The sequence below is a fragment of the Myxocyprinus asiaticus genome, chromosome 19 (genome assembly GCF_019703515.2).
Source record: "Myxocyprinus asiaticus isolate MX2 ecotype Aquarium Trade chromosome 19, UBuf_Myxa_2, whole genome shotgun sequence".
In the NCBI taxonomy this organism is placed as follows: Eukaryota; Metazoa; Chordata; class Actinopteri; order Cypriniformes; family Catostomidae; genus Myxocyprinus; species Myxocyprinus asiaticus.
The window spans coordinates 45,518,699-45,532,195 of NC_059362.1; the positions used below are offsets into that span (position 1 = coordinate 45,518,699).

Sequence of the window (13,497 nt, forward strand, 5' to 3'; positions counted from 1 at the left end):
ATTTACTTACCCACATGTTGTTTCAAAAATGTATATACTGTACACTGTTCTTCTGTGGCATTCAAAGGGTGTTATTTTGCAGAATATTCTATACAATGAAAGTGAATGGGAACAGGGGGTGTCAAACTCCAAAAAGGACAAAAAGCGCCATAAAAGAAAACAACAGTTTTCATCGTTACAAATTCCACAATGCAAACAAATGATTTTGTTTGAATGGTTTTGTTTTCCACAGTGATCTCAGGATGGCGACAAAACACACATTATCCCTGATACTCCTTGGACTATGCATTAGCTCTCAAGTTGTGAAATGCACCTTAGTGTGTTCAATTAACGGCTATAGTGCTGTCTGCATAGATAGGGGTCTTCATCAGGTGCCAGAGCTGCCCGCATATGTAGATAATGTGGACTTAAGTAACAACAACATTGCTGAACTCAATGAAACATCCTTTTCTCGTCTTGAAGGTCTACAAGTCCTCAGGATGGAGCAACAAACACCAGGACTTTTGATTAGAAACAATACATTCAGAAGACTCAACAATCTAATATCTCTTCAGCTGGGCTACAACCACATGCTTCAATTGGAGAAAGGAGCATTCAATGGATTATTCAACCTTCAGATTCTCTCTCTCACACAGTGCAGTTTAGACGACTCCATCCTGTCTGGTGACTTCCTCAAACCTCTGGTGTCTCTTGAGGTGCTTGTCTTGCGTGATAATAAAATAGAAAGAATCCGGCCGGCCCCGTTGTTTTTAAACATGAGAAGTTTCCACATACTGGATCTCTCTCGCTTAAACGTCAAGAGTATCTGTGAGGAGGACCTCCTCAACTTTCAGGGTAAACAGTTCACTCTTCTAAAACTGTCCTCAGTGAGACTGCGAGAGATGAACGAGTACTGGTCAGGATGGGACAAGTGTGGAAACCCATTTAAGAACATGTCTATAACTATATTGGATCTGTCTAGAAATGGCTTCGCTGTTAACATGGCACAGCGGTTTTTTGATGCCATCAGGGGTACCAAAATACAAAGTCTTATTCTCAGCTTTTCAATCTGCCAAAATCCAATATTTCTGGGACAAGATCAGATCTGGAACAAATGACATTAGCCCAAAACAAGATCAGCAAGATTGAAAACAATGCATGGTTGGGTATGACAAATTTACGAAAGATAAACCTGTCCAAAAACGTCCTGGGTACTATTGATTTGAAAACATTTTTGAATCTACAGAAGCTTGAGGTACTTGATTTGTCTTATTACCATATATAGATGCTTGTATATCAATCATTGCAAGGGCTCCCAAATCTACACAGTCTAAATTTAACAGGAAATGTTCTCAAATCTGTACATAACCTGGCAAGCCTTCCAAACATTGAGGAGCTCTACTTGGGAGACAACAAGTTCACAACGCCGATCTGCATTTCAACAAATTAACTTCCATGTCAGATCTGTACACAATGCTACAGGAATATCCTCAAATTGTGGAACTCGTTTTCCAAGGTAATGCATTTCAGAATTGTTATAATAAGAGATTTGTCATGCTTTCACACAAACTACAAATCCTTGATCTTGCAGTTACAGGTCTGGAGCTTATCTGGTCAGAAGGAAAATGTTTAGATGTGTTTAACAATCTTCATCAGTTAGAACAGCTCTCTCTACGTTCCAACTTGCTACAGTCACTCCCTAAAGACATTTTCAAAGGCCTTACCCCTCTGATCTTTTTAGATTTGTCCTTCAACTTTTGAAGTACATCCCTAATGGTATACTCCCTAAAAGTCTACAAACTCTTAATCTCAACTTGAATTCCCTTCATTCTGTCTTTAGCACCCTCACTTACATCAGCCTTGAACAACCTATTCCATTGTGATTGCAACCCAAGAGATTTCCAAAAGTGGCTAAATCAAGCCAATGTCATCTTTGTGCACCTGGTTGCAAATGTGACATGTCCTGAGGATCAGTACATGGTTCCTGTGTTGACATCAAACATACAATGTGAGGATGACGTGGAAGAGAAGACTACTGAAAAACTGAGGCTTGTGCTTTTCATCTGCTGTGCCACATTGATCATATTACTCACGACCAGTGCCATCGTTTACGTCCGTAGTCGTGGCTACTTCTTCAAGCTTTACAAACAACTGATTACCAAACTTGTGGATGGAAAGCGAGAGGATCCTGAACCTGACCAATTCTTGTACGATGTGTATCTTTGCTTCAGTTCCAATGATATGAAGTGGGTGGAGAGAGCACTGTTGAAGAGACTCGACTCTCAGTTTTCCAAACAGAATGTGCTCCACTGTTGCTTCGAGGAGCGAGACTTCATACCTGGAGAGGACCATCTTTCCAACATGCGAAACGCTATCCAGAGTAGTCGCAAAATACTCTGTGTGGTGTCTGAACATTTCCTGAAGGACGGCTGGTGCTTGGAAACCTTCACCCTGGCAAATAATAGGATGGAAGATGACCTTAAGGACATTCTGGTGGTGTTGGTTGTGGGGAACATACCCCAGTACAGGTTACTGAAGTACAAACAAGTGAGATCTTACATTGAGAACAGAAGATACCTTCTTTGGCCCGATGACAGTCAGGACTTAGAGTGGTTTTATGACCAACTTTTACATATAATCAGAAAAGACACCAAGGTTAAGCAAATAAAAGCTAAAGGAAAAGACAAGCAGGTTGAAACAAAACCTGAAGCAGCACATGTTCATGCAGACACAGCAGTGTAATTTTGATAATGTATGAAACACATGATGAACTGAAGGATATTCAGCAGCAGTCCCTCATGTGGACATTTTGTAAGTACAAATGCTTTTAGGAGATTATATATAAGGGTCAAGTTAGTTTTGTCCTTATTAATCAGACTGATATGAATTCACAATGGGTCAAAAGAAGGTCCGTTCCACTCCTAGATCATCAAACGATGATCAAATGTCTTGTTTCTTTACTTGTACACACTTACAGAGTTATTGAACTCTTGACTTTTGTCCCTTGTTGCCTTTTGTCTATTTTAACCATTAAAATAGTTGATTTTATATATATTTAAAATATGATTGATCTAACATTTAACTACTGTATATTAAATGTAACTATTGATTTAAATACAGATTCGACAATCTACTGAAATTCTGTTAGTCTTTTTTATAAAACCTTATGGTTCATTGATCGTGTGCTGATTTTAGACACATCAAAGTCTTTGGAGACTGTTTACTGTAACATTACTGATCAAACTGATAAGACTAAACCATCTCTCACTTATTATTAGACATGAGCTTTATAGTAAATATGTCAAACTATATATACATATAAATCGGATGATTAATAGTCCTATATCCAGTGGATGCGCTTGATAAATTTCATAGTACAAATGTCTAAGATTTCTTCAGTAGCTGGAGTGTTTTTGTGAATTGCATGTTTTCTGTCACTGAACTTTGATCTTAAGCAAACAGTGTGTAAGATACACTTGTTCTACAAAAGTCTATTAACTTCAAGGAATATTCTGGGTTCAATCCAAGTTAAGCTCAATCAGCAGCATTTGTGATATGTTTATTAGCACCAAAAATTTTGACTCGTCCGTGCTTTTCTTTAAAAAAGCATAAACTGTGGTTACAGTGAGACACTTACAATGGAAGTCAATGGGGCCAATTTTTGGAGGGTTTAAAGGCAGAAATGTGAAGCTTATAATTTTATAAAAGCACTTACATGAATTCTTCTGTTAAAATGTGTGCATTATTTGAGCTGTAAAGCTGTTCAAATCATAATTTTTACAGTCATTTTAGGGTTCGTTGAAATAACATCGTCATGGCAACGAAGCTGTAAAATTGGATATAACGTTAATATAACAGAAGCGGTTAGTAAGTGATTTTATCACACTAAAATCATGTTAACACACATATTGTTTACGTCTTGTGTCTATACTTTTGAAACAGTTTACGGTTTGGCCCCCATTCACTTCCATTGTAAGTGTTCACCAAAAAAAAAAAAAAAAAAAAAAAAAAAAAAAAAAAAAGCAAAGAAAATTCTGTCATTGTGCTTATTTACACATCTTTGTACAACCTTTAGGCAGCTTTTCTATCTCTATTATTCATTATATATTGTGATATATTAATTAATAGTTATTAACTTTGTGTGCCTGTGTACTTATTGGACATACTGGAAATATGTGGTATTTTGTGGTTGTCATTATGATATATTGGTGACCTCACAATGTCATCCGGCCTAATTTCATGTGCAGATCCCGTCATTTTAATAATGCACACTACATTAAAGGCAACACAGCAAAGCTATTATTAACACGCTCTAAGCTGACCAAAGAATGACCTTTAAATTTTAATTTCCTGCTTCTTTTGAAAAACAAGATCATAAACCACTATTTCAAAACACAGGTAAAGTTACATATATAACTGACCTTATAACCTTAAGTTGAGTGTCACTGATATGAACAAATACATGATGGTTTTTCTATTCCTATCATGCTTTACTGACTGAATGATATTACATGGCAATTCCACAATACATACAAATATGCATTACATTTACAGCATCTTAGAAATTACTACAAAAATAAGTCTAAATGAATAAAACACCTTCTTTGCTCCTGACAAGGTTCTCAGCTCTTGCAGATTTCTATCGATACAAACACTGTTGACCTGTTTTCTATGTTTGACAGTACAAAAAGCTTGACATAATACAAAAATGAATGCATTGTTAAAAAAGTTTATTTAGTTTTATTCAAAACACGCAGTAGTATGAATTTTAGATGTGGTAACTAAAGGTCAGTGAAATGATTACTGAACATTCATCTTTAGTGAGACATTTGTATTTGTATTACAAATGACATATCTCTATAACACTGGCATACCTCAAATTAAAGTATTTTCTTACCTTTAAGGTAAATATTAATATTAAAGGAATACCACCTTTCTTTTTTCTGTTTTCAAGGGGATGTGTAAATTGGCACATCATGTTGAATCAATCATACTGCGATAAAAATCAAACATTGTGTGTCCAAATATCACCTATTTCAAACATCTCGTACTTTTTTAAAGTCAACATGAAATGGCAATCACAACCTATTTTACCAGTGCAGTGTGCTGTATTTCTGAGTGAAACAGGACATTCAAAAAGGTGAAAAAAGACAATAGTAGCTTGAAACAATAACTAAATAGCTATTTGGCTATTGGTTAACGCAGTTTTACCCACACACATGGCCTTTGTGCAGACAGTCGAAAGGAAAGTTGCTGGCAGAGCAAATTATCGTATTTTAATGAATTATGAAGACGAGATTTTTTTTACCTCCCGAGACCCCTGCGTGCTTTTTCCATTCCCTTTTTTGATTTGTAAATATTAGCCCCAAAGATACATGCAAAAAAATAAACCAAACAGTTTTCCTAATAATTTATGTCCACATATGTGGACAGTGGGACTAAGTTGTGAAATTTTAAATACATCAAATGTTTTATGGATGCATCCATTAATTCTCAATATAATAATGCACAGACAGTTAATCTAGGATATTTGAACTGAAACTGAGCATACAGTCCACGTATGTGGTCATTGTGTTTATAAGCATGCCATTTCGCCATAAATTGCTCAAACTTAAAAAAAATGGCATATCGGATGAAAATAGAGACTCTAATATTTTGACTCAAATAAGTTTCAGTGTAAAAACTAAATTAGGTTTCTTACCAGATGTAGTTTTGTTGATGTTTCTCCCAAACACAAACTCCTCTGTGATCGACGCCATATTGTTTGATCACATGACTCTGTACGTTGAAAGTTTAACCCTTTACTGACAGCTCAGAGTCTCCTGAAGAGAGATCAGTTGGTTTAAATGAAATAAATTTAAGCGTTGCATATATAGAAGCCAAAACGTAATGTCCACGCAGGTGTACGCGGGGTCTCAGGGGTTTAATAACGTGCACTGAGAATATTGCCCAGGAATTTGTATAGAAGTAAATTAGGTTAAAAAAAAATTCACGTTGACACTAAAAATAATTTGACTTTAAAAGTGAAACACAACGCAAAATTCTGCTAAATGCTTTTTGCACTAGGATATTTCCACCAAATATTTCTAACAATCAAGGTATTGGCACATTTTAGAAATTAAGACAATGGAAGGTTGTAATATATGTTATATATATATATATAAATAATATTCATTCAGTCCTTTCTTAAGAATGATTATGGATACGATACACAAAAAATCCACTTCACATCACCGACACAAATGGCACACTTGTTTCAACAAAATGTTTGTGATGCAAGTTATGTCACTGTCTCATATTTAAAAAGCATGTTTAATAATGACAGGACAATGCCTAGCACTCCTAAAAAAGACATTAGAGATCAACAGATGTATTTAAGTGTCCAATAAATAATTGCTTCCTTTCTATTTTTTCAAAGAACAATCTAAACATCTCACGTAAGTATGAATGCCTGTTAACTAAAATGTAAGCTGATGGCGCCATTTATCGGTCGAAATTAAACAACTAAAAACATATTAAAAAGTGTGCATATTAGTAATTGTATTTAGTGTTTCATTGTAGTATTTGGGGAATATTGATTAGTTCACCCAAAACAGACAATATTGTCATCACTTATTTATTTGCATATTGTTCTAAAACCGTATGACAGGAGATGAGGAACACAAAAAGAGAAGTTAGGCAGAATGTTAACAGTAACCAATTTTTTATTACAACTTTTTTCCATACAATAAGAGTGAATGGTCAGCCCCTAAAATTCTGCCCAACATCTCCTGATGTTTGGAATTATATACATTTGAAGTCAGAAGTTTACATACACCTCAGCCAAATACATTTAAACTCAGTTTTTCACAATTCCTGACATTTAATCATAGAAAACATTCCCTGTATTAGGTCAGTTAGGATCACTACTTTATTTTAAGAATGTGAAATATCAGAATAATAGTAGACAGAATGATTTATTTCAGCTTTTATTTCTTTCGTCACATTTCCAGTGGGTCAGAAGTTTACATACACTTTGTTAGTATTTGGTAGCATTGCCTTTAAATTGTTTAACTTGGGTCAAATCTTTTGGGGATCCTTCCACAAGCTTCTCACAATAAGCTGCTGGAATTTTGGCCCATTCCTCCAGACAGAACTGGTGTAACTGAGTCAGGTTTGTAGGTCCTCCTTGCTCGTACACACTTTTTCAGTTCTGCCCACACATTTTCTATCAGATTGAGGTCAGGGCTTTGTGATGGCCACTCCAATACCTTGACTTTGTTGTCCTTAAGCCATTTTGTCACAACTTTGGAGGTATGCTTGGGGTCATTGTCCATTTGGAAGACCCATTTGCGACAGAGCTTTAACTTCCTGACTGATGTCTTGATGTTACTTCAATATATCCACATCATTTTCCTTCCTCATGATGCCATCTATTTTGTGAAGTGCACCAGTCCCTCCTGCAGCAAAGCACCCCCACAATATGATGCTGCCACCCCCATGCTTCACAGTTGGGATGGTGTTCTTCGGCTTGCAAGCCTCACCCTTTTTCCTCCAAACATAACGATGGTCATTATGTCCAAACAGTTACATTTTTGGTTCATCAGACCAGATGACGTTTCTCCAAAAAGTAAGATCTTTGTCCCCATGTGCACTTGCAAACTGTAGTCTGGCTTTTTTATGGTGGTTTTGGAGCAGTGGCTTCTTCTTTGCTGTGCAGCCTTTCAGGTTATGTTGATAGAGGACTCGTTTTACTGTGGATATAGATACTTGTCTACCTGTTTCCTCCAGCATCTTCACAAGGTCCTTTGCTGTTGTTCTGGGATTGATTTGCACTTTTCGCACCAAACTACGTTCATCTCTAGGAGACAGAATGCGTCTCCTTCCTGAGCGGTATGTTGACTGCGTGGTCCCATGGTGTTTATACTTGTGTCCTATTGTTTGTACAGATGAACGTGGTACCTTCAGGCATTTGGAAATTGCTCCCAAAGATGAACCCGACTTGTGGAGGTCCACAATTTGTTTTCTGAGGTCTGATTTCTTTTGATTTTCCCATCCTGTCAAGCAAAGAGGCACTGAGTTTGAAGGTAGGCCTTAAAATACATCCACAGGTACACCTCCAATACAGTACACCTCCTATCAGAAGCTAATTGGCTAATTTCCTAAAGGCTTGACATCATTTTCTGGAATTTTCCAAGCTGCTTAAAGGCACAGTTAACTTAGTGTATGTAAACTTCTGACCCACTGGAATTGTGATATAGTCAATTTAAAGTGAAACAATCTGTCTGTAAACAATTGTTCGAAAAATTACTCGTGTCATGCACAAAGCAGATGTCCTAAACGACTTGCCAAAACTATAGTTTGCTAATATTAAATCTGTGCAGTGGTTAAAAAAGGAGTTTTAATGACTTCAACCTATGTGCATGTAAACTTCTGACTTCAACTGTAATAAATGACGACAGATTTTTTTTAACTATCCCTTTAATTCACATGTGTATTTGGCAAAAGTGTTTTTCTTTAGTTTATAGTGAAATAGGTTTTTTTTTTCTGCTGTCGTGACTCAATTTCTGTGAAATCCTGAGGCAAATGTAATGTTTGCTCACTGCAGAAGGTGGAGATTTTGGCTGCCTTTCAACCACCAAAGAAACTGGAAGGAACTGAGGACTTTGAAACAATGCAGTCAATCAGCCTTAAAAATAGCCATCACAGAAACTACTGGAGTTTACTTGTAAAATTATTTAAAACTTTACAGGCGAAACGTTCAAATCAGCATCAACAAACTGCATGACTCAAATACATACACGACACACACACATACAAATATATATATTTATATATACACACACACGTTCATATGAAATGTATAGGAAAATAAAGTGTGTTTTTCTGTTTCCATTTAAAATTGATGGCTTGTGGCTAGACGTGTGAAAATGTAAAAAAACAAAACAAAAACTAAAATAATGACAATACCGCATGTAGGGCAAATTTATGCCTCTTTTAACCAGACTTCGTGTACAAATATGAACGAGTCATGAATGCTTTGATGGCTTGATTTCGTGTTAATATTCACATATACATAAGTGTCATGAATCCACCAGTTTTCTTTTTTCTCCCACTTGATTGCACAGAAATAAATGTCAACAATATGGTAATATCTCATTCAAGGGATGGTGAGCTACGGTTATTCAGTGTCAAATCAACCAAATTTAAAAAACTTCCCCTTCCCTGTTATTTTAGATTTTGTAATCCTTTTTCTGAATAAACATTATTGATGATCAAAGCTGAAATATTAAATGCCATGGATAAATATTTACTGAGTAATCCATTAATTTGAGGGGTGTCAATGACAATTTTCGCCTATGATTTTGGTTCAAAACTACAGGTAAAAACAAAATAACCTTAGACAGGTGGCAGCATTATTATTTAATTTTTACACAAAGATATGTAGGTCTAATTGTTGCATTATATGCCAATGGTGTGAGTCAAAAATAAATAAAAAACACTGTGCTGTTTTTTCAAAGTTGGAGTACCTGTAATGTTTTTTTTTTTCTATATTTTGCCTTAAATCATAGGCCCAAAATTGTCACTTTGACCCCCCCTTTGGGAAAATATTGGATTACGGAGTAAATATTGATTAATGGCATTTTATATTTTGGCTTTTATCATTATTTATGCAAGCATTTCACCAGAAAAAAAAAAAGATAAACTAAATTGGTTGAGTTGACACTGAATAACCCATTTTCAGAAAATGCCATTTCTGTCATTTTGTTTCACACCTGTATGAAAGCCATACAAAACAACACAAGAAACTGAGGGGACTACCCCATTAAATGCCACTTTTTCCTTTCAAATATTAGCATAAACTCTCAGATGAGGCTTTTGAATGAATGGCAATAGTAGGCACGCTGGTTTTTGGCTTGTGATACTCTACAGAATTGCACTTCGCTTTTACAGACTTCTTAAAACAACTAAATATTTTGGGAGAGACGGGCTCCACCCTTTCATTATTGTCTTTGCTATTCTGATTGCATTTGGCACTTTCTTCCGGCACGACTGGAACATGTTCTTGAGTCTCACAACTGTCCTGTATCAAAACACAAGTGCCATTTACTTTTGTTTTTACATGGTTCCATGGTAGCTTTTGAGGGCTCTGAGAACTTAACACTTGGTCCCCTGTGTCATGATTAACTGTACAGACTTTAGTTGAGTCCGTTGTTGCACAACACTGAATGTGAGCTGGTAAGCATAAGCTTTCCGGTAAAGGCGAATTCAGGCCACACGCCCTAATATTGGACTCGTCTTGCACTGACGTATCCGACAACATTGCCTGATGCAAAAGTTGCACGGCATGCATGTTGTATCCACCAGGAAAACACCTGTGATTGGCCTGCCTTGATGTTGGACTTTGCGAGCAATGATGGATGTGACCACATTTCATGTAACAGTCATTGTTCACCCAGTCCCGTGTGGACTGAGGGTTGTGTCTCACATGTAAGTGATTGGTTGCTAACGGTTTACATTGGGTTTCTTCAGATTGGTTGCAGTGATTGTATTGAGCTCTTTGTTGGTCTCTTATATACCGAGGCATCGAGTTTTTACAGCTGCATCTTGTACTGTACGTGTACGGATGAAGATGTTGAAGTTCTGTACCTGGTAAGCCATTATCAAGGTCATGGATTGGTTCTCTTGGATCAGCGTTGGGTGCACATAAGCTTGCGTGATGGGAAACTCCATTGTGCAATTGCGTACATGCTTGCTGGTCTTCATTGGTGGCTTTTTCGTAATTTCTGATGTTCAGCGCCAATGGCTCAAGCTCGTAATGTTCAAGTCCACCCTCTCCTCTTGAGTTATCCATCTGGTACTTGCTTGTGTAGCAAAGCTTGCCTTGGTTCTGACTGGATTGAGTTTCAGGTATGTGCTCCGCGAAAGCATAACACTGGAGTTTCTTTGGCAAAGGAATCTGTCCACACGTGCCCTGAGGACCAAGACAACGACACATGCATTGAAAGAAAAACGTTGCAAAGGCCCAACTAATGCACATGATCAGCATCAGGAAGGTGCCGAGTTGGGTGTAGGCCAGAACTGTGGAGGGCATCATCATCGCGCCAGCTACAAAGGTGGTGAGGGCTGCCATGGCTATAGCCGAGCCCATTCTGCTCAAGGAGAAGACCACCTTCCCTTCTCTGTCTGGTTCTGGTGCTAGGCGATACGCTATGCCGTAATGGACGGCAAAGTCCACAGATAGCCCTACAGCAACCGAAATGGTCACCGACTCAAGCACATTCAGTTCCCAGCCCAGAAGCACCAGTGATCCAACTGTGACAAATATGGTTCCAGCAATGGAGATGATGGCGTAGAGACTGATGATGATGTTCCAAGTGGTCAGGAGCATCACACTGAAGGCTACCACCACCGAGAGCGCCATAGCAATAAGAGTGCCATCCGACAGGCTGTCCTGAAGGTCGTAGAATTCCAGGTTGCTTACAAACCACCCATAGCTGAGTCCATCAGGAGCATCCCTCAGTTCCTCCTCAATCCAGGCATCCACTTCTTTGTAAAACTGATGCATCTTCTCATACGCCAACGTGAAATGGTAGGTACTTTGAAACTCAAGTACAATTGCTCTAATTGTGTCGTTGATGTCGAACCTTGGACCTGGTGTCTTGCTGTCGAGGTGGTAGATGGTGCTTCTGTCGAGCTCCATTATGGCCCGTTTGATGCACAACTCAAAGACGTCTTGTTTGTAAGGGAATGTAGACTGACTACAACAGGGATAGACTGGAGCTTCATCGCAGTCTTGGTTCTCCATCCATTGCTTGAACGTCTCCATGAAGCAGCTGGTAAAGTCTTGCTCCTCAGATTGAAAAACAAAGCTTTGGTTCCTCAGCTTCTGGCAAAAATTGAGAATCCACATCTGACTAGCAGGATTAGAGATGTTGAAGGTCGTGTCAAGAGTCAGTTTACCCTTGTTTTTGGGGTTCAGGGGATCTCCATTGTCAACCGGAGTTACTCCCCAAATGATGGTGATTGGCATGTGGAGGTCTTCTCCATGGTTGACGCGTTCAAACATGAAGAGTTTTTTGTACTCTGCGTCATAGCGTTCGAATGGATGCGAGGAGCGGAATACTTGAAATTCGGACAGCTCAAGAGATGGAAGTTTCATCTTTGGGTTCACACAAACAACATAAGCACCGCCCACTGTTATGGCCATGAACCACAAGAGCCACAAGTAGCGCAATTTTATCACAATGCAAGGCAATACTTTATCAAAGAAAATCCCAGAGGCCTCTGAAATAGCAAAAAGACATTTGTTGACTGTCTGGCACAGGTTTGTCCAAAACGTTGTGTTGCCAGATGTCTGCTGGTGTTGTAACCGTGAACAGGTGAAGAGGCTGACCAGGTATCGCTCATGTAGGACCACCACAGCTGGCAGCCAGGTGACCATCAGTATGTAGTTAACCAAGATAGCAGTACCTGCATACACGCCGAAGCAGCGAATGGCAGTGATGTTGCTCACGTAGTTGGCATAGAAGGCAGCAGCCGTCGTGAAACTGGTCACAAACATTGAAAGTGCTGCATGCTGAAGCGTGACACTAACGGTCTCTGAGAGCTCAGAGTTGGGCTTGTCCAACTTTGTGTAGTTCCATACGTCGCAAAGCACGAACGCATCATCAGCGCCAATTCCGACCAGTATGATGAGCGCAGTGAGATTCATAAAGGGGAAGAAGTCAAAGTTGAAGACCACACGGTACAGGAAGTATGAGACGATTAGCGAACTAATGATGGCAAACATGGTCATAAGGGTTATAAACACTGATCTGGTGTAGACACACATGACCACTAACACTATTACGATAGCTATTGCAGGGTACATGGTATCTGTTAGTAGATAGTCTTGAAACAAATTGTGTTTGATGCCAAATTCGATTCCCGTGATGGTTGTGATCCCATCAGACGAGTTCCAGTTCTCAAAGTTGTCCAAGTAAATGTTCATCATTGTTTCTCCTTTCTCAGTTGGAGAAAACAGCATGCTGTATTTCAGGTTCGGTGGAAGGTAGTCCGTGTTCTTTGGATTCAGGAAGTCTTTGTCCACCAAAAAGTGAAAGATCTGATAAACAGCGTTGTATTTTGTACACTTCCGAGGCACGCTGCCACACTTCAGGTCCTTCTTGCGGGTGTTAACGTCCCAGCACTCTGGGCCAAGAGTGCCGTTGTGATAATACTTGGCACAGGAGCGCAGGATCTTTAGAGTATGTGAAACATCACGCTCTGTGATCTTATGACAGGAGGACTTGTTTGTCAAGACAGCTATGTAGTTCCCGAGCGTCCAGCTTGGACAGCAGGAGGCAGCAGTGGTGCGCTGACACAAATCCAGATACTGCGGATGAGAACGAACCTGAAAGACCAAGCGTGAAAAACAGTGAAACACCAGCACACATATTTCCTACATGACATTTATTCCACTGTATGAATCTGCAACTGATATAATTAGGGTTATTACAGTTAAAAATCAACTATTACAAAGAAAAAACTGTGAAA

General features: G+C 38.6%; 1 protein-coding gene and 1 pseudogene across 2 annotated transcripts in view; one reads left to right on the forward strand and one right to left on the reverse strand.

Moving 5' to 3' along the window:
- The first annotated feature begins 242 nt into the window (after window positions 1-242).
- On the forward strand, window positions 243-2,872 carry LOC127409615 (toll-like receptor 5; annotated as a pseudogene).
- Window positions 2,873-6,665: 3,793 nt separating this feature from the next.
- The window catches only part of LOC127409601 (protein dispatched homolog 1-like), an 85,707-nt gene continuing 78,875 nt past the window's right edge, over window positions 6,666-13,497 (reverse strand). For both annotated transcript variants that reach the window (XM_051644270.1, XM_051644271.1), the window contains exon 8: window positions 6,666-13,354. In XM_051644270.1, the coding sequence (XP_051500230.1) occupies window positions 9,812-13,354 (3,543 nt within the window). In that variant the 3' untranslated portion in view covers window positions 6,666-9,811. The remainder of the gene's footprint in view (window positions 13,355-13,497) is intronic.